We start from the raw sequence: 26,464 nt of genomic DNA on the forward strand, positions 1-26,464 counted from the left end.
GCGCCACCGCACGGTTAAATAAACACATTTGCCGAGTACATTGGTATTAAAAACGGCTTTTTAAAAAAAGCCTTCAATGTTTACAGTGCGTGGAATGGAGCGCTGTGATTGGTTCTGCAGAGAAAGGAGACTGGCGTTTGTCACGTGTTGGAAAGAAAGGGAGAAAACATGACAGAATAACACGATGGATATCGCATTTTGCGCAAAATTAATAAATGACTTTTCAATACTGACCAGATACAATACTGATTTTGGCGGAAACTAAATTTTTTTTTAACCATTTGGTTTTTTGGAACCAAACTCTTCATATATACACACACAGTATATACACTATATACTTATATATATGCACACATCATATATATATTCATTATTAGTCTATTTATTACATATATAGATCCACAAATTCACTGCATATTTGCCTGAGTTTGTCCTGTTGTCATCAACAAAAAGTACAGGAATGTTCTCTTGTTCCTAGCAAAAACTAGTGTAATTATAACTTAATGCTAACTATGCATTGTTATACAGTTTATCAAATCAGAAAAAAAACTTTTTTTTGGGTCATAACCCACCAGTGTATAACCACAGCTCTACACAAGTACTTGAATGCAAATTCTTCTAGCTATGCAAGTTCGATTTCACACATCGTTGCGTTCTAAAATGCGTCAGAATGCAACTCATAATGCAATGCAAATACATGCTGCATTCTTCTCAGCACTGCTGCAAGGTATTCTACAACGGGCATTTGCGTAAATAGTTATCTTGTAATGTCTAATTCATGTCTTTTCAACTACTGTCATGGCAGAAGTTTGAAGACAATCTCGTAAAGCAGGATAGTTAAAGTTTGTAAAAACACATTCAATGTAATGGCACGATACAATAGTGCAAAATCGCACATCAACCATGTAAAACAGCATCACCCATATGCAATTCAGTGGCCATTCTCATGTTTCAGGCCTGAGGATTAATGTCTTACACAACAAGGTAATAAAAAGACTAGTATTGTCTTTTTTTGCATACATTTCCATATGTCATAATACTGTGATCCTCTGTTGATCTGAACAAAAAGACTAATCCTAGCAACGCTGTCATTAAAACGAAGCAGTAATAAGAGAGGGAGAGAGAAGATAAATAAAAAAATGGCCACTACAACTAGATAAGGGAATTCTCAGCTAAATCCTCCTCTAGAATTATCAGCAAATCCCACACGATATACTTTTATAAATTCTCTAGAGCTCTAGAATTGCACAGCTCTTGAGTTCTGGGGATATGAAGTCAAGCTCTGGTGCTTTAGAGAGATGATGTGCTATACCGTTAAGCTGGAGAACCGTTAAAGCAGGGACACTTCCTCCCGCAAAACCCTGAGAGGCATCGCTAGGCTGGACCACATGGGAGAGTGATGGAGTGAGAGCCAAAGAACTCTGGGAACTCGACACTCTGCCACCTGTTGGAAGAAGAATCCAAGAAATTGAATTGAGCTCAGTCCAAATCAGTTTAGTTTGGTTAAATTCAATGTCAATGTAAACAAAGAACTTTCCAGAAGATGGTTTTGTTACTAATAATTTTCTTTGTTCCTAACAATCTGGGAGATAACATTATTTAGATTACTGATTCTTCAGAGATGCTGCTATTATTTATGAAAACAACACCTTGTGATATTAATCAAAAATGATTAACTGAATGTTCTTCAAACAAATGTATCAAATTCACATTTACTGTACATACAGTAAAACATTACTCCATGTAGAGGTTCCAAATATACCCCTTTTAAAATTTAATCCATTTTAGAATCATTTTATACATAAATCTATATTTTATAAAGATAGACTTTGAAAAGATAGATTTACTATTAGAGAAGTGTATTTTATGCTTGAAACTGTGCTGTTTTGCTTGTTTTTAAACACTGAGACTGGCACTGCTGTCATCCGGTTGCATTGATGATGACCGACACAATGCGACAAAGGAAGATGCAGTGACTGGTGCCTTGCGATGAAAAACGTTCTGTGGTCAAAGAGGCTAGGCAAGAATGTTAAACAGGGAAAAATTGAAGAATAGGCGGAGGAGTAAAACAGAAAACAACAAAAACAATACTTATGCAGAAAAACTGAAATGTTGGTTTAGGTGCATTCTCCTTGGCCAATGACCCTTATCTTCCTGGTTCTCTATCTCTCAACTGTGATTGCTGTGCACTGAGAGGCAGTGAATTGTCTAAACTGCAGTATAAGTGCTTTGCTCCCATGGGTTTCACAACAAGCATCAACCGCCCCAAACATTTAATGGGCTTTACCTGTGATTACTGACAGGTGAGAGCTGTAATTACAAGTCTGAGGCACAGGTCAGCCACAGAACAGGGTGATTGAAGGTGGTAGTGGGTGCGTGTTTCAGGGCACTGCCTGTGATTGATTGAAACCCCAATGAAAACAGTAATAGATGGATACATAAGTTAGACATCTATACATTAAACACACACTTCTTTAGCCAATAAGAAAACAACCAGAGACAAATGTTTCCACTCAGCATTTAACTGAAGAGTATTTATTTTAAGAGCATGATAGTGTTTTGAGATGGTGATTGAGCGAGTGTGTGTTAAACACTGCATTTGATTTCAGGCAGTGATAAGTAATTATTTATATCACAAAAACTATTGAAATGAACAAGACTTGTATATGTGATATTATTATAACATTATGTAAATAATTAAAGGGTTAGTTCACCCAAAAATGACTATTAATTACTCACCCTCATGTCGTTCCACACCCGTGTAACACAAATTAAGATATTTTTGATAAAATCTGATGGCATTTCAGATGCCCAGAAAGCTACTAAAGACATATTTAAAACAGTTCATGTGACTACAGTGGTTCAACCTTAATGTTATGAAGCAACGAAAATACTTTTTGTGTGCCAAAAAATACAAAATAATGACTTTATTCAACAATATCTAGTGATGGGTGATTTCAAAACACTGCTTTGAATCTTTACGAATTTTTTGTTTCGAATCAGTGGTTCAGAGTGTGTATCAAACTGCCAAAGTCATGCCCCCCAGTGGTGAATCATTGAAATTTTGCAACACATATGACGCAACGAAGCCTCGTTTACTGAAATCATGTGACTTTGGCAAAAAGTCACTTCATATTCTTGTCACTTCATAACATAAAGGTTTAACCACTGTAGTCACATGAACTGTTTTAAATATGTCTTTAGTACCTTTCTGGGCATCTGAAAGTGTTAATTATCTTGCTGTCAATAGAGGCCTCACTGAGCCATCAGATTTCATCAAAAATATCTTAATTCTCTTGTTCTGAAGATGAACGAAAGTCTTACGGGTGTGGAACAAAATGAGGGTGAGTAATTAATGACAATTTTCATTTTTGGGTGAACTAACCCTTTAAGAGAGAGAATTGTATTTATTTGGTTGTTTAATGGCATGTCAGCATTTCATGGCAACAGGATAAAAGAATAATAATACAAAAGAAATAACTAAAATGTTTACATATAATATAAATTAAAAAAATACATATCAAATATTTTATTTATATCATACCTGATGTTGCTACTACAGTTGTTGTTATTGTTATTATTATTATTATTATGAAGAATGGGATGCCAGCAGCACCTGAACCACCAACTGTTATTTTGCCAAAATAAACATCTAAATCCATAATGAAGGTGCTCCAGGTAGCAATGAGAAATTTAATCAAGTAAGGTTAAAATAAATTAGGAGAAGCTAAAAAAAAGACAGGATTAGATTTCTCAGTGAAGACCCAAGATAGTGGAAAAACAGTAGAAAACGTGCTCCAAATTTTTACATTAACACTAACCTTTATGACTTTTACACTATTTAAATAAAGAACTTATTCACTAATGAATAAAACATATACAAATCCTGCAAAGTAGAGACTCCAGACTACACCTTCTGACCCGTGTAACCTCTCACACTGCATATACATATTGCTAGATATTTAACAGTGACAGACACATGTGAAAATTTTAATTTGTGAACCTCTGCATAAGAGATCTATACACATCATCAAGCAATCAAACACAGTCTACTTCAATAATGATATGTTTTTATGTCTTTACTGAACACAACGTGTAAACATTCACAGTGCAGGGTGAAAAAAGGGTGAATCTCTAGGCTAATGACTTCTCTAAAGGTTAATTGGAGTCAGAAGTCAGTTAACCTGGAGTCTAAACAATTAGACGAGATTGAGCTGCCCTATAAAAAAAAAAAAAAAAAAAAAAAAATCACAAAGTTTGGATTGAGTGCGAACCAGAGACAAAAGAGATCTCAGAATGCCTAAGATTAATAAAAGCATCTCTAAAGCTGTGAATTTCTTCAGTACACAGTAGGAGAAACTATCAACAAATGGAGAAAGTTTAGCACCATTGCTGATCTCCATAAGAGTGGGCGTCCTGCAAAGATGAGTGCAAAAGGAAAGTTCAATGATGTTAAGAAGAGTCCAAGAATTTAAGTTAAAGACTACAGAAATCTATAGAACATCTCTGCTGACGTGTCTACGACATAAAATGCTATACATGAATGAGATGAAGCGAAGATGATTTATTGCTTAAACAGATTGTTTTCAATTGTTTTGTTTAGTTAAAGTTCAGATCAAGTATTATGACCAATTTTGCAGAAATACAGTAATCCTCACAAATCCTGCATATACCGTTCACATCCAAAACACTGCATTAAATCGCATCGGCATTAGCTGAACAAATGAGGGGTTTGCTGGATTGTTCTGAGAGAAAACAGCATTAATATTAAAGACAATTTCAAAGAATTTACATCTTAAGATATGTAGTCTCTAGAAGTTTGCTCTTAAACCAACAGAGTAGATGGCACAAGCAAACTTTTCAAAGAGTTCAGAAAAACCTCTCATCCATATACATACACAACCCAGAACAATTTCGTACAATATTGTGAACCAAAGTGAGCCGTACAGCCCTACAAATCCAAAAGAGGACTGTTGAATGTCCAAAACTTTATCAAGTTTAATCCTTAAAACATCAGAAATGTCATCCAGTTCTTCCTCAGTGGATCCGATACCTTTATACAGTACCTGCTGGTTGGGCTTTTCTTTATCTTTAGATGCCTCCATTAGACCCCTATTTACCCTGCAGAATGCATTTCTATAGCTTTGGAAATCATTCAAATATGGAGCTCTTTTATCTGTAGTGGAGCACATGATAGGATTTCCATTAGGATGCACTTTCTCTTATCTTTTAAATGTAGCTTTGTTTTAGAGGAGATAGACAGAAGTCTACATTGGCCCCTGTTGCAAATGTATACCATTGTTTTTTGTATTTCTTACCACGAAAGGAGAGATAGGGGACTCGCTTGGAAATAATTGTCGAGGAAATGCGATTTTCTTTCCTTCTTTTCCTCTCTCCCGTTCCCCATCTCTCTTTTTCTCTGCTGAAATCTTCGCCACGCTTATCAAACGTTTGCAGATGAGCAGCGTGGGGGCCAGAGGCAGCCGAATTATAAAATCCTAATCTTTTCTCCCCTCCATCTGGCCCTGAGTCTCTCTCTCTCTCTCTCTGTTCGGTATAAAGGCATAAAGAATCCGGAGGTGATAGAGCCTGTTGCTACTGAAGCTTTTGACAGATGCACCAAAACACTCTGAATTCAGAGATGATGTTTAACCTGTTCCATTAGTGCCGAATTAAGTTATCCGTTTCTTTTATGTGGATTTTCTGTTTGTTCAATTATTCACTTGTCTGTTCGCATCAAGCTGAAATTAATTAAAGAGGATTTCATTAGGAGCTTTTTCCATTGCTTTTTGGCATACAAGGATGCCAATCATCACGAGTCCAATTACATAGAAGCTTCATTAATTCCCAACAACGTGACATGTCCTATCTGAGCAGAAAATTTCGAAACAGTGTGGGATCATGAAGTAAGACATCACTCCACGTGCATTACCCAGAGCGGCAGACTCACGACATGCCAACTTATCAAAATTGACTGAATGTATTCAATGGACTGATCAAGCTATTCAAAAGACGTTTGAATGCACATAATAAAAGCCGTTTTCCCCCTCTTTCCTCTGACCAATAATTGTCTTTGCTTTGACCTACTCGATCCTCTGAGGTGCTTTCGATGGATAAACATCTCTGTAAGCCTTAGAGAGCGAGTAAATCTCAATCTCTTGTTAATGGCGACCACTCATTAGGAATCAAATAAATGGACAACGCATTAATCCCAGATTGAGATATGGCGTCGAGCAGCTTTTGAGCCTGCCTTGATTTGCCTGTTTTGGATGAGTTAATTGATTCAGACCGCTGAGAGAAAGAGACAGAGGAAAGCTGATGGGTATCAGATTGTCGGGTAATTTCGCAAGAAACACTTGCATTTTTACTGGGCCTCTAAGAAGGAGCTTAAGCAGATAAACATGAAGACAGCCTGTGAATAGCTTTGATTCGGCTCAGATTTCCAGAGTGGAAAACAACTCAAATGTTTAAGGTCACTAATGACAAATGCTTCTTATGCCATAGTGATGTCTCAGAGAGCTGCTTTCTTTTCAGAGGAAATTTAAAGACAAAGTATTTCACTTCTGCACTACTAGCATTAAATTCTGAATAGCGCACAACCCTGACAAGCAGACCAATGTTTAAAGTCCCCATGTAGTCAATCATTTTATCCCTTAAAGGTGCCCAAGAATGCTTTTTCACAAGATGTAATATAAGTCTAAGGTGTCTCCTGAATGTGTCTGTGAAGTTTCAGCTCAAAATACCCCATAGATTTTTTTAAATTAATTTTTTAACTGCCTATTTTGGGGCATCATTAACAATGCACTGATTTACACCGCCCCCTTAAATCGCGTGCTCCCTGCCACATGAGCTGTCGACTATATTACAGCGCATTTACAAAGTTCACACAGCTAATATACCCCTCAAATGGATCTTTACAAGATGTTCGTCATGCATGCTGTATGCATGCTTCGAATTATGTGAGTAAAGTATTTATTTGGATGTTAAAGTTTTATTCTGAGTGAATTTGAGGCTGTTGAATTCGGCTGTGTGCAGCTCCAGACGTTAACTGGCTGCCCTTGTGTAATCCCTTTCATAATGTTGGGAACATGGGCTGGCATTATGCAAATATTGGGGCGTACACCCCGACTGTTACGTAACAGTCGGTGTTATGTTGAGATTCGCCTGTTCTTCGGAGGTCGTTTAAACAAATGAGATTTATATAAGAAGGAGGAAACAATGGAGTTTGAGACTCACTGTATGTCTTTTCCATGTACTGAACTCTTGTTATTTAACTATGCCAAGGTAAATTCAATTTTTGAATCTAGGGCACCTTTAAAACTCTGGGGCTGTATTCACAAAACATCTTAAGGCTAAAAGTAGCTCCTATCTTGTCAATTTAGGAGAAACTCTTAAAAATAATGGGTGTGTCAGTCCTAATTTTAGGAGTCCTACATTTTTGCTCTAAGAGTTTTTCACAAAGCATTTTAGCGCTAAAACTAGCTCCTAAGTCTGTGAAACGTTAGGAGTAGTCAAGAGGACTCCTAAGTCACTAAGACCAAATCACAAACAATCCTAATCCACACTGAAGACACTGAACACCATTGAGGCAATAACGATTGAGCCTTGGGTGCTGAACTTTTTCTTTATAAATGCAATACATTTTGATTTATAGATTTGAATCTACAATTAGGCGGCAAAAAAATCTTTAACAAATAAATAAATATCGTCTGATTGCCTGTGGCAGTGGTTTTCTTGAGTTCACACTTACAAATGATTGAATAGAGTAAAAAAAAAAAAAAAAAAAAAAAATTATATATATATATATATATATATATATATATATATATATATATATTTTTTTTTTTACTATAATACTATTTACTATTAATATATATATATATATATATATATATATATATATATATATATATATATATACTATAATATATATATTAACTGTATATACTAGTTAACTGTATATACTAGTTTAATTAGTGACACTTAGCCTACATTTTAAAACCTTTATGGCATCAATATGGCAACATTTTATTTTGACTATGGCAACATTTGTATTTTAAAACCTTTATTTTAATTTGGAAACATGACACCTCATTCTACAATATTTCTATGATTAAATCGCTGACTCCACCCCCATCAGCCAATCACTGTGTGTATACTCCATAGCAACGAGGTCAACCCCGCCCTTACTCTTAGCTTAAGACTTCAGTCTATTCCTTAGTAAAAGTTTGTCTCAGCAGCTTTGTGAATAGGTTTTAAGAGAAAACTCTTAGCTAAGAACTTTTACTGCTATTTAGGAGAACTCTTAGTGGTAAGATAAAATGTTTTGTGAATACGGCCCCAGATCTTTGAACACCAAAATGGCATATTTAAACATTTTTTCCCTGTGATAAAAATTTCTTCAAGCCTTAAAATAGCTTTAATGTAACTCTACACCCTTGCTTTATTAAGTATACGTGGATCTATGAATATGCTAATTAGCCCCGCCTCCACTCACTCACACGAGCACAGATATCCACTCAGTCAACTTACTGAGGTAAACGCTGCGCAATGGTATCGCTTTTTACAACACTGGACACATAACGGTAATTAATATGATTAGCCTTTTGCTTGACTACGTTATCAAACAGCTGCTAATAATGTGTTGCTAATGTTACACAAACTATGTTCTCGCTCGTCATCTTAAGAGTCAGAAGAATGCTGCCTTCTAAAAATCAGTATCCTTAGAAACGCTTTGGACAACTTAGAACATCAGTGGAGAAAGTCATATAGTTCATCATTATAGAATCGTAATATACATCATACACCCGCCATATTGCTAAATCTACCCGATTTTCATATCAAACAGAAAAAATACTCCCTGCTTCAGAGCGGTCATAGTTAATGATATGGTAAAGCCCGAAACACCAGCGATTTCAAACCGTGTTTTAAAGAGAAAATACTCAGCAATGGTGTTGACTTATGAATTTGCACAGGGTTTGTCTTAAAGCATATTAAAAACACCACATAGATATACAAACAACATTAAAAACTTGATTTTCACCACAGGGGGACTTTAAACTTTTCGGGGGAAATAATCTTACAAATGGCTTTGTTATAAATGTCTCTGCATATCAAACTAGAAAAGTAGAGCAAGTATTTTGCTATCAAAAAAATGACACATTACAACATGGTGATTAACACATTATCCATACCAACGTTTCCAAGTCGCAGATGCAGAATTCCTTTTACGGTAGTGTAGACACTGATGGCTGGAGTGGCGCTGTGCTTGCTGTCATGCCTGCTGGCAAAGTTGGCATCCTGCAGGTACTCAGTAGTGATCACTTCCAGCTCATGGCTCACCTGGACGGCCGCACGGCCTTGACGCAGCATATGCTGAAGAAGTAAACAACAAATATTAATACTGTATATAATTTATAATTGAATTTATTTATATATAAAGATGTCAATTTAATGTCTTAAATATAATGTGATTCATAAATAAATGTGCTAAACAACAAGGCAATTCTTCATGCCCCCTGAATCATTTTATTGATCTAACCATGTAGAACAAAAAGATAAACAAAAATAACCAGCAACTAAGACATATGTTACAGGCTACTGACAAATGTCACCATCTGACGACCTTGTGGTTGTGTTTGAAGCATAAATGGACCCTTTGTTAATTCTGAAAAGGTCAGAATTCATGCTAAAGAGGAACAGTCCAATTATGTTGATGTGATTGTATCTATTTCTGGTCTTGTTTTGTTTTAACCTTTATTCAACAGCTGACATCGATGAGAGCTCTAGCCAAGAGACCTGCGGTGGTGAGATCTAACAGACGCAGGTGTCCTGAAGTATGGCATGCATATTTCATAATTTCGACATGACACTCCCATCTGAGCACACTAAATAATGAATACCACAGAAAGGTTTCGATGTGCAGGGTGACTGTCTGTCTGAGTTAAACAGCTGTGTGAGCTCTGCTGGGCTATTAATGAGGGCAGTATTTGTACCTGTGTCAAAATTCTATGTATGGCTTGTGGGGTTATTACCAACATGGCAAGTTGAGGGCTTGCAAGGCTGTTGCCAAGGAGAGTAATTTGAGTTTTGTTGTATTATTGTTTTGTCATGGTTTGTGTGGGCTATGTTGGGTTATTGTAATATTTCATTTGGCGTGCAGCACATTGAGTCTTTGAGTATGTTTACATGCATGACCTTATGGAAAATATGTTCAACATGTAAGGTCATGTAAATGCCTTTATTGGCATTCTGTCAGCTTATTCTGTGAGCTGACTTTAACATTTTGACATCAAGACAATGTCAAAATCATGGTTTTCTTGGAAGCAAACCCTAAAAATGGAGTTTTAATATGATTTAAATATAAATAAATATTTTTATACTCATATCTACTGTAGGTGTCAGGGTTTAAAATCAACACTTGCCAAACACAAAATTAGAGTTAAATTTGCATGTTAATGTTTGAGGTAGGTAAGGCTGCATTTATTTGATTAAAATACAGGGGGAAATGGTAATATTGCGAAATATTATTGCAATTTAAAATAACTATTTTCTATTTGAATATATTTTGAAATGTAATTTTCAGCAGCCATTACTCCAGATTTCAGTGTCATACAGTACAATGCTTCGCAAATCATTCTAATATGCTGATTTGGTGCTCAAGAAACATTTCTTATTATTTATTATCACAGTTTAAAATGGTTGCGCTGCATAATATTTTTGTGGAAACGGTTATACATTTTTTCAGGATTCTTTGATGAATAGCATCTATGTGCAATAGAATAAAAATATTTTTGTCACATTATAAATGTCTTTATTGTCGCTTTTGAACATGCATCCATGCTTAATAAAAGTATTCATTTATTTAAAAAAAAATAATTTAAAAAAATCTTACTGACACCAAACTTTTAAAAGGTAGTACACAGACAGACAAACATTATTCAATGCAAAATGCAGTTTCATGGCTGCTTAAAATATTTATTGGTTAATTCTAGAGGGGCAAAAGTTAATTTTGGACCCTGATAGGTCATTTTACCTTCAGCTCCACTGCAGCTGAGCCAATCAGCATTAAGGATTCACTGTCCCAGACGTCAATCTGCAGGGAGTGGAGCGCCAGGTATCGCAGGAACCACCCCCGCTCACCTGGCTTGAGGAACTGCGGGTCAACTCGGTACTGCAGCTGCAGACCAGGAAAACCTGAGTAAGAGAAAAATAAAAGTACAACAACAAAGAACAAAGCTACATCAAGAACATGAATAATGAGAGAAGACAGAAAAACAGGTTTGCGATTAAAGGGAAGGGTTTAATGCCCATTAAGAATGAGACTGAAGTAAATCTCCCATTTTTAACACAAATCTCAGGTGGGTGATCAAACGCTACGTCCAATTCTCTAAAGCAAGGACTTTTATGTAAAAACCAAACAGTCTGATATCTTTATAGCCACCAAGCCAAATATGTGGGAAATTTAAATAAACATTTCTGAGCTACAACCCTCTAGCATGCACTACATCCTGCCAGTCATGAATATCAAACACTGGCAAGTGCTGCAGGCGCAGATGTTTCTATATGTTCCCACACGATTCCCCATGTCTAAAGTGATGACAGTAATCAGTTCTGAAAGTGCTTGGGTAACATTGCAGTTACATTTATGTTTTTATGCAAAGCTGGAGAAGATCCTGGACCAATACTTTATGTGGAGACCTGAGCAGTGATTTAAAGTCAGGAAAAACAAGTGTAAAGTAGTGTATGGAAGTATTGCTGATGTACTCGAAGGGATGTATAGCAGATGCTGGTAGGCCAGAGAGTGGGGAACATGTGTACGAAAAGAGTAAAGAAGTGCAAGACTGCATTTTTGATGTAAGGCGGAGATGTTGGCAGACTAGTAAAAAGGGAAGTGCAGTAGTTTAACCATGAAAAGTCTGGATTTTTTTAAAAGAAATTAATACTTTTATTCAGCAAGGATTCAGCATTAAATAGCTCAAATGTGACAGTAAAGCCATTTATAATTTTATAAAAGATTTATAAAAGATCTATTCAAAGAATCCTAAAAATATGTGTGACGGTTTCCACAAAAATATTAAGCAGTTCAATATTTGAATGATAAATAAATTGGTTAATTTTAAATAATTAATTTGTGCTCAAGAAACTCTTCTTTTTATTACTTAGTGGTTGTGTTGCTTAATGAAATGTTGAAGACAGTATTTGGAAAAAAAAAAAAAAAAACATTTTTACTGCCATTGTTTATCAATTTAATGCATCCTTAAAGTGCATACATACAGCCTAGTGTAAAAGGAAAGGGGTAAAGGTCCAAGCATCAATCCCTGTGGAGTAAGGTGTGTAAGCCTTTCCAGTTGACTTGCTACCTACTTTCATCCAGGTAGGATACAAACCACAAAATCACTGACCTAGAAATGAGCATTTCTACCATCTTAGAGATCAATAGTTTGTTGTTTGCGGCATCAAATGCTGCCAAAAGATCCAGAACAAACAGTATGGAGTTAAGCAAGGACACTCTGGTGACGTGCGTTTATGGGAACAACAGCAGTTTGAGTGAAGTGACTGGATTTATGGGGTCAATCAGGTTGAGCACAGTCGAAATTGAACACAAATAAACACAACAAACCCGGGATGCATTTTCATTCGTGGCCAAGCAAAACAAGCAAATGCAACACTAATGCTTAATGAAGTCAAAATGTTAAACTGGATGTTGCTTTTACATTGTGCTACTTCAGGCAGAGAGCCAAAAATATTATTTCTTCATTGGAGAGAAGTGCAATGCTCAGCTGAGAATCTAGGATGAGAAGTTGTTATGCAACAACAAGTAATTGCACAATAACAGCATCATAACCCACAGGGTACAGATGTTCCCCCCACAGACATCAAAAGGCCTTCCGCAAAATATCATCATTCAGCCTGTAATCTTTATGGCACTGTATGGCTCATTGTCTTGTACAGATGGGCCAGAGGTGGGTCTAAGGGCTGAATTCTGTGCACTGTGGCATAATGCTTTAACACCTTATAGCGGGGGTCTTCAATAGGGGGTCTACAACCCTTAGGGTACCAGACAATTATCATTTTTACTCAAAATAATTTTTTTGGGGAAAAAAAGAAAGATAAAGAAGCTAATGTAAATGTTTCATTGTTTGTCCCCCATTAAAATGAACTAAAATTATAATCCAATGTACACTGTAAATCATTGGTAATTATGTTAATAGCCCTGCAATGTAAGCATCAAAACAAAGTATATACACTAATGCATTCTATATCAGGGTTGAGAACTAGATGCCTTTAAAATTCCAAATCAACGGATGGATGGACGGGTCACTGGTAATTATTGGTAATTCATTGGTAATTATTTTAATAACTCGGCTATGTAAGCACCAAAAGAAAGTATGTGAATACATTAAAGGATTAGTCCACTTTTAAATACACTTTTCCTGATAAATTTACTCACCCCCATGTCATCCAAGATGTTCATGTCTTTCTTTCGTCAGTCGAAAAGAAATGAAGGTTTTTGAGGAAAACATTCCAGGATTATTCTCCTTACAGTGGATTTCAATGGCTACTAGGGCTGCACGATATATCGCATGAGATTGTCACGCGCATTTCGTCAGTAAAGCCGGTTCCCTGATTACCGCTAAATCGCCATCACCTGCTTTCAAATGGAGCGCCATTTAATACACAGAGCCGTAGATCACTGAAAAGCCACGCAATATCGCGTTCATTATCGAAGGCGATTCATCTGCAATATGAACGCGATATTGCGTGGCTTTTCAGTGATCTACGGCTCTGTCTATTAAATGCCGCAACATTTGAAAGCAGGTGATGGCGATTTAGCGGTAATCAGGGAACCGGCTTTACTGACGAAATGCGCGTGACAATCTCATGCGATATATCGTGCAGCCCTAATGGCTACCAACAGATTGAAGGTCAAAATTACAGTTTCAGTGCAGCTTCAAGGGCTTTAAACAATACCAGATGAGGAATAAGGGTCTTATCTAGTGAATCGATCGGTCATTTTCGAAAAAAATACAACCGTTTATGCTTTATAAACAAAATATCGCATTGAACGTACTTTCCGCTTCCGCATTCTTCATAACGCTTACGCTGAACGTTCTACGCCTGTAGAATCCACTGTAAGGAGAATAATCCTGGAATGTTTTCCTCAAAAACCTTCATATCTTTTCGACTGACGAAAGAAAGACATGAACATCTTGGATGACAAGGGGGTGAGTAAATTTATCAGGAAAGGTGTATTTAAAAGTGGACTAATCCTTTAATGTGGTTCAATATTCAGTCTATATCCGGGTTGACGGACGGATGGACAGACAGATATACAAAACCCTGATACAGGGCAGGCTTAAAATGTAACAGGGGGTCCCTGCTCACCAAGGGATCCTTAGACTAAAAATGGTGGAAGGCTTGCACGCTCACGCTAGATGTATTTTTCATGTATGATATTATGTCTCTTCTGAAATAAAAAGGCTGAAAACAGGCTGTTAAAGCTGATCCTCTTGTATCCCTGCATCTCTCCGTCATGCTCTCTCGCTCTATCACCCTCTCATTATCTGTCTCATTTCTGTTCTCTTACTCCACCACCCTATCTATCTTACTCTTCAACATTTGTGCTATCTCTATCATCTATTCCTTCGTTCTTCTCAGGTGTACGCTACAGGCAAATGAGAGGCTGCCTACTCATTGTGAGACATACACGTCCTTATGTCATGTGTGTTCCACCTCATCGGATACTTTATCTAGCCAATCAGTAAAGACAATTTCATACGAAATGCAGCAAGTGGTAAAACTGCCGCACAGCTTTTTCCTCGGATTGGGACCTTTTTTTTTTTTTCAGTCAAGGAGGTGCTTGAAACACAAATAATGCATTGCGCTTTAGCCAAGATTTTCATGGTATAACATGAGAGCAAAAAGCCCCACTCTGACTATGGGAAAAGTGTACTTGAGGTGCTCTTAGCTCAACATTTTAAGGTGCTTTGAATTATCAGCCTTTGCCAGTCTATGAGAAACTATTGATAAAAATAACTCACATCAGGGGCAGGTAATAAGTATTTTTGGCAGCTGTACGAACCGACAGAGCCAAAACTGTTTTCTCAGCACTACCAAGTTCATCACAAAGTCACGCCGTTTCTACACTTCTCCTCAGCAGTCTACTGTGTATGATGACTCCTTCTTAAAAGCAATTACTGGACTTCGGCCAAGAGTCGTAAAACTCTAATTGCTCATTTTTAGAGCTTTATTCACTAAAACACTGCATGTGTTGCAGTTAAAAACTGCTATAAATTTTTACGGACATTGATCAAATTCATTAGAGCAAAAAGGTGGCGCTTGCGATTTTGATGAGTGCCATAAATATGCTTTGTTTTCAGATGATTAGCAAAGATGCTTTTAAAACAATACAACAAGTGAAATAAAAAGTGTTGTGGAGTGCTGAGCAGAATTATAAGGTATTCTTAGGAGGGTTGTAATCATACCAGAGCTAAGTGTGCCGTCCTTGTTGATAAGGGAGAGGACGCATGGGTAATCAGGATTGGATTTGAGCTTGCTGTTCTTCTCCGGGTCAAGCAGCTTCAGACGCTCGGTGGTGACAGGGGGGAAGCGGTAGAGCTGGAAGGTGAAATGGACAGAACTGGGCCAGTCTGAATTCACACCAGCTTGAGGGACTCTAAGGAGAGACAGACAAGTGATTGGTATTGGGGAATGCAACATTACTGAAAAGCATTGAAAATACGACTGGATCAGTGAGGACATTGCAAATGATTTGAAAGAAATATTATGTGTGGAGTCAGTCTAAGTACCCCATTATTAGGAGTCACTTGGTGGCACTTTGTTATGAAGAATCAATCTGAGAGACTCCACAATGATGAGCAAGTCTCAGTGACTTGATGATAAAGAGCCAGTCTGAGTGACTCCTTCATAAAGAACCAGTATCAGCGATGCAATGATGGAGAGTCAGTTCAAGACACGTTATGATGAAGAATCTGTCTGAGTCACACCATGACAAACTCCTTTCAACCAGATCAATAGTAACTTATTTAAGTTTTTTTTAATGGCTAGAGGTCATATAACGAGGATCCTAAATTTTCTTGATCTTTTGAGATGAAACTTTTTTGTTCTGAGATAAGTATACTTTGAAAACTGTATAACCCTAAACCTAACATGCACTCATTAACCGATCTACATTAAAGGGTTAGTTCACCCAAAAATGAAAATAATGTAATTTATTACTCACCCTCAAGTTGTTCTACACCCATAAGACCTTTGTTCATCTTTGGACCTCAATTTAATATATAATCCGATGGCTCAGTGAGACCTCTATTGCCAGCAATGCCACTAAACTTCTCAAGATCCAGAAAGGTACTCAAAACATATTTAAAACAGTTCATGTGAGTACAGTGGTTCTATCATAATATTATAAAGCAACAAATACTTTTTATGCACCAAAAACCACAAAATAACAACTTTTCAATAATATCTAGTGATGGCCGATTTCAAAACACTCTCAACAATCTTTTGTTTCGAATCAGAGTGCCAAAGTCATGTGATTTCAGCAGTTTGGAAGTTTCGCAATCCGAACCACTAACTAAGTCATCACTAGATATTGTTGAAAAGTCAATATTTTTTTTGGCGCACAAAATGTATTATCGTCGCTTTATAATATTAAGGTAGAACCGCTGTAGTCACATGAACTGATTTAAATATGTTTTGAGTACCTTTCTGGATCGTGAGAAGTTCGGTGCCATTGCTGGCAATGAAGGCCTCACCGAGCCATCGGATTTCATCCAAAATATCTTAATTTGTATTCCGAAGATGAACGAAAGTCTTACGGGTGTAGAACGATATGAGGGTGAGTAATTAATGACATTATTTTCATTTTTGGGTGAACTAACCCTTTAAAACTAACAGTGTTAGACTGCCATTAATAAAGTTAATGGTGAACACCTGTCTGACTGAAACCGCTCACTTAATTAAAAACAATAAAACAGTATCCTTGTACCAGAGCTTGAAAAAATAATGCTTGAAGGTCTCTTGAAGTCAGAAAGAGCAGGTAAATCATAAAACAAAACTTCCCATTTAATCATGTGGAACTTCATCATTTCCTGAAAGCAAAATCAATAACTTTCTTGCAAATTCATTGCACTGTGGCTCTTTCACTGAAGAGAAAAATCAATAATAATAAAAAGGTTTTTTTTTTGTTTGTTTGTTTGTTTGTTTGATTTGGTAAGGCAGGACTTTTGGGGAGAAACAACTTCCTTAAAAACATGATATTTTAAATCAATTTAATTAGCCAGTAATGGTCCACTGCATTTTATGTAAGCAATAATCATCCATCACTGAACTGCTCTGCACCTGAAGAAACATGTCCATTCAACACTAGGAGCTCAGGGGCGATGGGTTCACTCATTCAGACCCGAAAGTCTAATAACCAACAAGCTGGGTTTAGAACTTCATGCTGTTACACGAACAAGAGGATAAACAAAAGATATAAATAATTAAATGAAAGGATATAAATGAATTAATCAAAGTCCTAGGTGACATTTGAGAGCTGACAGGGCAATGTGAAGAGTTCGTCTCCATCCTCAGCAGAATGAATTAAAATGGAGGGACAGATTAGGGAGGGATGATTGCTTTCTTTTCTCTTTGTGAGAAAGATTAGCAATCAATCACTCAGAATTAGATAAGGATAGAAACTATTTAGAGTGCGGACAATTGGCAGGCCCACTGAGCGCGATCACATCACAATTCTAGAGTTTAAGTGCTATTCACTCAAAATGTCAGTTCTGACCTCAGAGCCAATCAAATGACTTGAATTCCTCAATTAAAAGAATAGGCCTTACAGCTACGCGAGAATTTCACATCAATATTCATCTGGTAAACAAAGGAATGGAGCTCTGCATGATGAGTGGGAAAACTGAGATTTCTAAGAGTGACTGCAGAATACACACAAATGCACAGTAACTTCGTATTTTAGAAGGGAGATTCATTTAGCAGATAAACCAGAGTTTTATTTCCTTTCCAAAAGAGAAAATGTATTCAGGTATTTCCATCTACCTTTAAAAGCCAATAGGTCAAAGTCATGTCAACTGACTCACCAGTCTTACTGTGTGTTTAAAAAAAAAAAAAAAAAAAAAAAGTTTCTAACAGCATTCCAGTCTACAGTATTTAAAAATCCAATGGCCTATCAAAGTGATGGCTCTCTTTATCTTACACAAAATTGCAGATAATATAAAAACATAAATCTTAAAGCATAACTAAAGGCCATGACCACGTCATTAGTTGATCAAAACATGTATAGGGGACTGCAGCAAACCATTATAAACAAAGCATTTATTCAACCAAGCTCCAAATTTGGCTTGTTTGGATTTTGTGTGATTTGTGATGTCACACAAGAAAAAACATTTGCATATGATTGCTTCTAGAGCAGTGGTTCCCAAAGTCGGGGTCGCGACCCCCCGAGATAGTGAGGAAGGGGTCGCGAGATGATTTCCAGAAATCAAAAAAAAAAAAAAAAAATAATAATAATAATAAAATAAAAAATAATTAAACGATTAGAAATAGTATATTCTATCAATAATTGTCACAAAATACTAAAAATAGTAGTTAAATTAAAAACAAAAACCATGCAAATAAAAAAGCCATCAACCTTTCGATTTTCCTTTCACTTGGCCGTGACTCCTGAGGTGATTATGACAGATTAATGACATAGTAGCAACAGCATCAGCTGCAGCAGGTCAGTTTACTGCAACATGTTAAACATTAAGACATGTGCACGTAATTCTTTAGGCTTTAAGCTTTGGATATTATTTTTGTCAAAATGAAATGTTGGTTAATATCGATCAAAAAAGAAAACGCAGGGAGGCAGCGGAGGAGAGCGGAGAAGCACGCGCTTCACATATGCCGCGTTTGCAGTGCGCAACTGATCCATGGCTGTGTATCACAAACACAACATTTACTTATTTTTATTTCAAATCCAAAAGTTGTTACTGAATATGGCTTGTCAGCACAGCGATTCTCTTTGTATAGGCCTACACTATATTTCATAGATGTCACGTTTAAACGCACTATATTTAAACGTTTTATTCATTTAATTACTTTATATTTATCTGAAGTAATACTTTAGATTTATATATTGCTCACGCAAGTGGCAAAACATTTAAACGTAAGCTTTATGTTAAAATCAAAAACGTTTAAAAAAAAAAAAAAAAAAAAAACTTAAAATAGACAAAAACAGGCGACTCTCGTCTTTTCTTTCCTTTTAAATCTTTTTACAATAAATCCCTCAGGTCATAAAGAACTGTTTTTCCACCTTCAGAGGCGAGTGCTATTGTTTATGTCTCCTTGTTCACCTAAATGCCTGGTAAGGTGTTATTTTCCTTGCTTTACCCGAGGCAGCCGTGTTTAAACTGTGTAACAGACTTTGAACTATATGAATCTATGATGAAATTACTAGTTTTTTCACGTCAATACATGTTTATTTTAATGCGAACAGTGCGCTGTCGTTTTAATTCAGCGCTGTGCAGCACAGCAAAAATAGACTCGGCGCGTAAATGATCGCTGCACTGCTGCAGACGCACCGCTCCTGGAACGCACTGCCGGACCGCATCCGCGTGCAGTGTGAAATCCGTTAATATGGGCACAGAAAAAAATGCGCACTGCAGAGTATGTGTGAAACATGCGTTAGTGCGTGTTCGCCTTTGTGCACAACTCGTTAACCACCTCCGAGGATAGTGGGGGTCGCGAGTCACTGGCATCGTTATTTTGGGGGTCGTGGGCTGAAAAGTTTGGGAACCCCTGTTCTAGAGCAAGACATCAACAAATATTTTTTATATCACCACACCATAGGCCCCACTCACATGTGTTACGTTGCTTAAATGACTGATAACTGTTTACACCAGATGCGAGCGTTGTGTCAAAAGCAATGAGAAACCATTATAAGCACTGACGCTGTCTACACTGGATACAGTATAGATGTCCGTTCAATTTCAGGCATTCTCCAGGCGCTTGTGTCTGCTGACAACAGGACAAATGGAAGAGTAAAAGAACATTTGCTTTGACGTGTCGTGTTTAAACAGCTTATATGCATCTCTTTACAGGATACCCGTGTTAGGAAAAAGTGGATGGATTATTTTTAATGGTGTCCAGGATCACGTTGTAGGATTATATGTTTTGTTTCGGAACATTTTGTTTTGTAAATTAAGCACAGTGTTATGGAGATTTCACAAAGAAACTTTTGTTGAAAGATGAAGCAGCCAACCGTATTGGATTTGAGTGCAGCTACAATGCAAAATGCAAGTAATGCTTTGTCTGTAAATGAGTTGTATTTGGTTATTGTTTTCAAAAAACTTACTCGCATGCAATAGCAAGAGGGTGTTGATACTTTTTCCATGCAATGACATTAGCCAATCATAACAGACGCTATTTACTAACAAGCCTTAAAGGACCCACCCCTTTAAAAAGATCATTTCAGACAGAGGGTCAGAATGAGGGTTGAAAATATTTTTTCTGCATTTATGTCTTTTTGTACAAAATAAACAAACAAACAAACAAAAACCTTACTAACATTGTAAGTGAACCTCAAGAAAATCCAATATATAATTATTTACAGTATAGGGCTGTATGATTTGAAAAATTATATATTGTGATAGACTAAAATGGTAGCCTTTTGCAATTTGATTATCACATTAAGCCATATCACTATTTCAAATTTTATTTCAATTAATTGTGCAGCCCTTTTTATTTAGGCTACATCCACACAAAGCCAGAGCTTTCCCTATCCGATCTTTTTTTTCCCTTCCTCTCAAGAAATGTCTGCGAACACACGAAACCACTGAAACCGACTCGAAACAATGTAGTATACATGCCAGATCAGTATGTGTCACTGTAATTCTGTCACAGAGATACACTAAAAACAAAGAATATGACTTGGAGCATGCGCATAAACCTTGCGCGCTGTATACAAACCTTAGTAAAACTTAGAAATAAAGCTTTATTTTATTGAAGCTAATAGGGTCGGTAGCTTCTGCAGCACGAACAAAAGCATGTGGTCCACTATTGTTGTTGTTGTTGTTGCTGTTACGTGACGTAGCGATTTCTGACTTTGGTTGACACATGGGATGATGACATCATAGTTTCATAAAATATACGGATTGGCTGTACGCATGAAAACGCAAGGGTGTCGTTTTCGGATTTATCCACTCTGGGACCTGGTTTAAAAAAAAATAGCGGTTTCAGGCTCCAAAAATGCCGGACGAACCTATACGATACTTTTGAGTATGCACCTAAATGCATCTCCGTGTGGACGGGCCCTTATTTTAACTTTCATTATTTTAGCTGTTCATCAACTCACAAACCCCCGTTTCGGAAACCCTACGATAAATGTATACATAAAAAGGATTTATTATTATTTTTTTGTACAATTAACCACATTTCATTGTATTAAATGTGTTAAATGGATAGCCCTGAAGCCCTAATAATAAATTAGTAAATGGATCTCAAAGCTTTAAAAGGCTGAAAAGAGAACTATTTCATCACCTTCTCCTCCAATTTGAAAAATAAAACAACCTGACATAGACAGTGAGAAAGATGCAAAGAAAATACAAGTGAAAGAGAGGGAGATTGTGCTTTAAATCTGTCAATGCCTGATCTGAGAACAGAGGTGCCCGGGTCTGTCACAAGCACACTTGACAAGTGCTGTTTCTTATGTGGACAAGTTAGCATCAATACTTGTGTGATATATGGACATTGGCTGATTGGAGGCAGAGAGAAGTTAGCCAGAGATGCTTGGCCCTGAACCAGCATTTGAAGAGCTGCATTACTAATGAAATAAAGGACCTGACATCCTCTGTTTAATAGCTAGTGTTTCAGCACTGCTCGTAAAGGCTGTAGACTAGAACATACTGCTCTACACAGATCTGCCTGTGAATCTTTCTAAGCAGATGAAGTCATATTGCAATTCATTATTAAAAACACTACCATATTATATCACTACATAATACTATTATAAAGTTTTAATATGTTTTCAATCATATTTTGGCTTTTTTTTCCCAAACATTGCTTAGAATAGTTTTTCCTGGAATACACAAGTAACCAAGTGAAATAATTTAATTTTGCAGAGTACTTGAATAAATGATTATTCCAGACAGATGATGTTAGACAAAATGAAACATTCACATTATTTGCCAGTATGTCTGTATTTGTCTGGACATTTGTCTAAAATTTCAATAGATTGCATGAAATAAGGAAAACAATATTTTCAACAAGCAGCAAACTATTTTAGTGAACCATTTTTTAATTAAAAGATGCAGTCTCACTGATTTTAACGCACACAGATAAAAAAGACTGCAACAATAAAACAGTGCAGCTAAGATGGCCTGACATTCAAAAGTACCTGGTAAAGGCCAGGAACTGCAGAATGAGAGTGTTGGCCAGCAGGTGATCTGTTTCTTCTCTCTGGAGGTCAAAGTTGACAGGCTCAGAAGGATCCAAAACCTCAGCCACATGGTTCTGATGGTCCAGGATCTGAGGAAAACCAGAGGAGAAGAGCTGGGCCAAAGATCTCCGGGAGGTCGATCTGGAGGAGCTGAGATAGAGAAATCACATTTGCACCGCTAGAAATTGGCTGTCAGTAGAATATACAGTATATATATATATATAAATTTTGTGACATTTCTAATGATATGTTAAGCATAATGCAGTACAATAGATTTCCAGTACATTCAATTACCTAAGCATTTCATTTCACTACTGAACACCTGCCTTACTACTGAGCCTTTTTCAGTTTTTTGTGCTTCATAGATCTTTAGTCACAATACTGTACCTGCACAGACACCTGAAGCTGCCAAGTGCTGTCAAAACAACACAGAACACAGAGCAGTAAACACATGTGGCTGCCTACTGTGCGTTATCGGGTACATTCAGTATCTCTTCACTGCATTTCAACATGTACAACGTTGTAAAAATCCCTTTTAGCCGCAGCATGTTCTGTGTGAAATGTTAGAGCCACTATGAAATCCTCTTGTGTGATCTGGTAATATGTCCTGCTGTTATATCTTAAAAGGGATCGCACACATGAGATGATATACATGGTATTGAGAGGCTTACATCAAGCATTTTCTTAAAGACTTCAGAAACGTCTTCTTTCCTGAAAGACTTGCACTGTCGCACAAAGATAAAGGCATTTGAAATATGCCCTGTTGGACACAGAAAAAAAAAATGCACCAAGAGAAAGCAAAAAGGTGGATATATATACACACCATCTCATAGATAGCAAATAAAGCAAATACAGTCAACATGATGTCAAAATTGACTATTTACTTCCTTACTGCAAGTCTTATGACGAATTAAAGGTGCTAAAGAGGATGTTTTGTTTTATACATTTTTGCAATATTACTTGAAACTGTCTTTACTAACTGATAAAAGACTATTTATTAGGTGCACTGAAAGGAATAATATTAATATACATCATCTGTGCACGAGGTAGGGCCTTAAAAACATCAGCCAATCAGCCAATTGGCCCTCTGGCTTGTCACTCACTGCCATGACGTTAGTGCGTGGCTGCGCGCTCCAGTAACTTTCCACACTCCACAGGCGCCGCATGCAATGTTTTTGTCAGGAGACAGGAGTAACAACTGCAGATTATGAGTTACCTGCGGTGAGTCCGACATAATGAATCCACTAACACGATACAGCGAATGCCGGTGGTAAACAAAGACTCGTGTTCCAATACTCGTGCACGAGTTTTGGGAGGCGTTCCCTCGAAATGAGCTGTGAAGGAGGGGGGTTGTTCTTACGCATGCGCTCATTTCAAAAACTCATTAACAGGTTTGGTTTCTCAGTCGACGAAAAGATCTTCTTTAGCACCTTTAATAATTGATGCATATTATTCCAAATAAACATAAATAACCTCATAATCTATCATAAACTTTAACCGTCATAATTTTTAATCAAAATATATAAAATTTGCATGGACATATACTTCCTCATGTACACAAACACATACACTACCGTTCAAAAGTTTGGGGTCAGTAAGATTTTTTGATGTTTTAAAATAAGTATCTTCTGCTCACCAAGCCTGCATTTATTTGATTAAAAATACAAACAAAAACAGTAATATTGTGAAATATTATTCCAATTTAAAACAGCTGTTTTCTATGTCAATATATAGTAAAGTGTAATTTATTCCTGTGATCAAAGCTGAATTTTCAGCATCATAACTTCAGTCTTCAGTGTCACATGATCCTTCAGAAATCAATCTAATATGATGATTTGATGCTCAAGAAACATTCATTCTTATTATCAATGTTGAAAACAGTTGTGTACAATTTTTTTTTCAAAATTCTTCGATGAATAGAAAGTTCAAAAGAACAGCATTTATTTAAAATAGAATATTTTCTAACATTATAATTGTCTTTACTGTAAGTTTTGATCAGTTTAACTCATCCTTGATGAATAAAAGTATTGATTAATTTTATTTCTATCCCCCCAAAATAAAATTAAAATTCTTACTGACCCCAAACTTTTGAACGGTAGTGTTTAATGTTACAAAAGATTTAGATTTCAGACAAATGCTGTTCTTTTGAACTTTCTATTCATCATAGCATCATGAAATAAAAAATGTAAATAACTGTTTTCAACATTGATAATAATCATAAATGTTTCTTGAGCATCAAATCATCATATTAGATTGATTTCTGAAGGATCATGTGACACTGAAGACTGGAGTAATGATGCTGAAAATTCAGCTTTGATCACAGGAATAAATTACACTTTACTGTATATTGGCATAGAAAACAGCTGTTTTAAATTGGAATAATATTTTACAATATTACTGTTTTTGTTTGTATTTTTAATCAAATAAATGCAGGCTTGGTGAGCAGAAGATACTTCTTTTAAAACATTAAAAAATCTTACTGACCCCAAACGTTTGAACAGTAGTGTATATAAACCACATAAACATTCACATACACATAACACATTTCATAATCCCTGTAAACACAGTATGTAATCCCTATGAGCAATGTAGGGGATTACATACTGTAGGGGATTACATACTGTTTCCCTGTGTCCCCCCATACTGAAGCTGTTTATTTAGGAATTATATTTAGGAAGCCCTAACGAGAGCTTTTTCGACATTACAGAAGAGCAAAAATATATATGAGCGCAATGACAGCAGGACTTTAATATGTTCTTCCAGTGACACAAAACTAATTAGGAGACACAGTAATTAGGTCTACACTTATACCAGAGGCTATTAATTGCCACAGTCAAAGACGAACATAATATTACCTATGGATCATGTAATTTTATGCTAAATTACACATTAATAATCCTTGCTTATTATTTTCACACTCGCCCGCCCAATATATCCTTACCAGGATCCACACGGGGAAAAAAAGATTAAAAATGAAAGAAAGATAAAGAGGGAGGGCAGATAGAGACTGAAAGCGACAGAGTCATCTGTTTTGGTAATCATTTCTTTAACTTAATTCATATGCATTAGCTACTAATATATAATCAGTTAAACATATATTGAATTAATTACATGATATGCTGATTATGTAATTAAAACAAATCACAGTTAAATAGCACTATTAGTATTTGCTAAATGAAGGTAATTCAAAAATATTATTGTGGTAGACAAAAGTACTAAATAAACATTACAAAAAGGGGATTTATTGATTGATTGAACATTATCCTATACAGTCCACAGCAATACATTTCACAATTGAGTTTGGTGGGCATGATTAAATTAGTTTAAAAAAAAAAGTATTAATTGAAAATTATTATTTTTTTTTAAAAACATTGTATAAATGTCTTTTAAAACCAAATTACCTAGATAGTCTTTTTGATTTCTATTGGTTTCTTGCATATGACAACAGACCAGTGGGATTTGTACTCATAACCAGCAACTCATTTAAAACTCCCTGAATAAGAGACAAGAGATTTTGCTATTATGTAAATGTTTTATCATAATATCCCAGGGAAATCAAAAGCACTTCTGTCCTTGTCTGTGATAATCCGAGCTCTTCCTAAAACACACACACTTTCAAATCTAACCAAATTAAAATCCCTCACATAGAAAAAAAAAAATGTAAATTCACCTCCAGTCCAAATTAAAGAACTCAACTCATTCCACATGGTTTAGTATTCAGACTTCAATTTTAATTTCAGAGGTCTCAATCAGATATGACAACTGACTCAAATTAGAGCTCTTATTTTAAATAAAGTTTTAAGTGACACACATTGGTTCCCTGCGCTCTGTGAATCTGCAGGGTCAGACATAAGTAATGTTGGCCTGTCGACTGTCTTTGGTATTAGATGATGATGTGACACAGAACAGCTCCTGAATGACAACTCTGTACTCCCAGAGATTTTAAATGGCCATCTCAACTCACAGTTTTAGCAGAACTGTTGCCACTTTTAAGGGACAGCACAAGTCCACAAGCCCCTG

At 36.3% G+C, this 26,464-nt stretch overlaps 1 protein-coding gene across 1 annotated transcript in view; it reads right to left on the bottom strand.

The window, feature by feature from the left end:
• The window catches only part of LOC125279389 (nephrocystin-4-like), a 192,306-nt gene that overhangs the window by 23,991 nt on the left and 141,851 nt on the right, over positions 1-26,464 (bottom strand). The window contains 5 exon segments of the mRNA XM_048209024.1: positions 1,313-1,444; positions 9,195-9,375; positions 11,036-11,196; positions 15,489-15,679; positions 22,403-22,594. Of these exon segments, the coding sequence (XP_048064981.1) occupies positions 1,313-1,444; positions 9,195-9,375; positions 11,036-11,196; positions 15,489-15,679; positions 22,403-22,594 (857 nt within the window).

Source organism: Megalobrama amblycephala, linkage group LG12 (genome assembly GCF_018812025.1).
Source record: "Megalobrama amblycephala isolate DHTTF-2021 linkage group LG12, ASM1881202v1, whole genome shotgun sequence".
NCBI classification, from domain to species: domain Eukaryota; kingdom Metazoa; phylum Chordata; class Actinopteri; order Cypriniformes; family Xenocyprididae; genus Megalobrama; species Megalobrama amblycephala.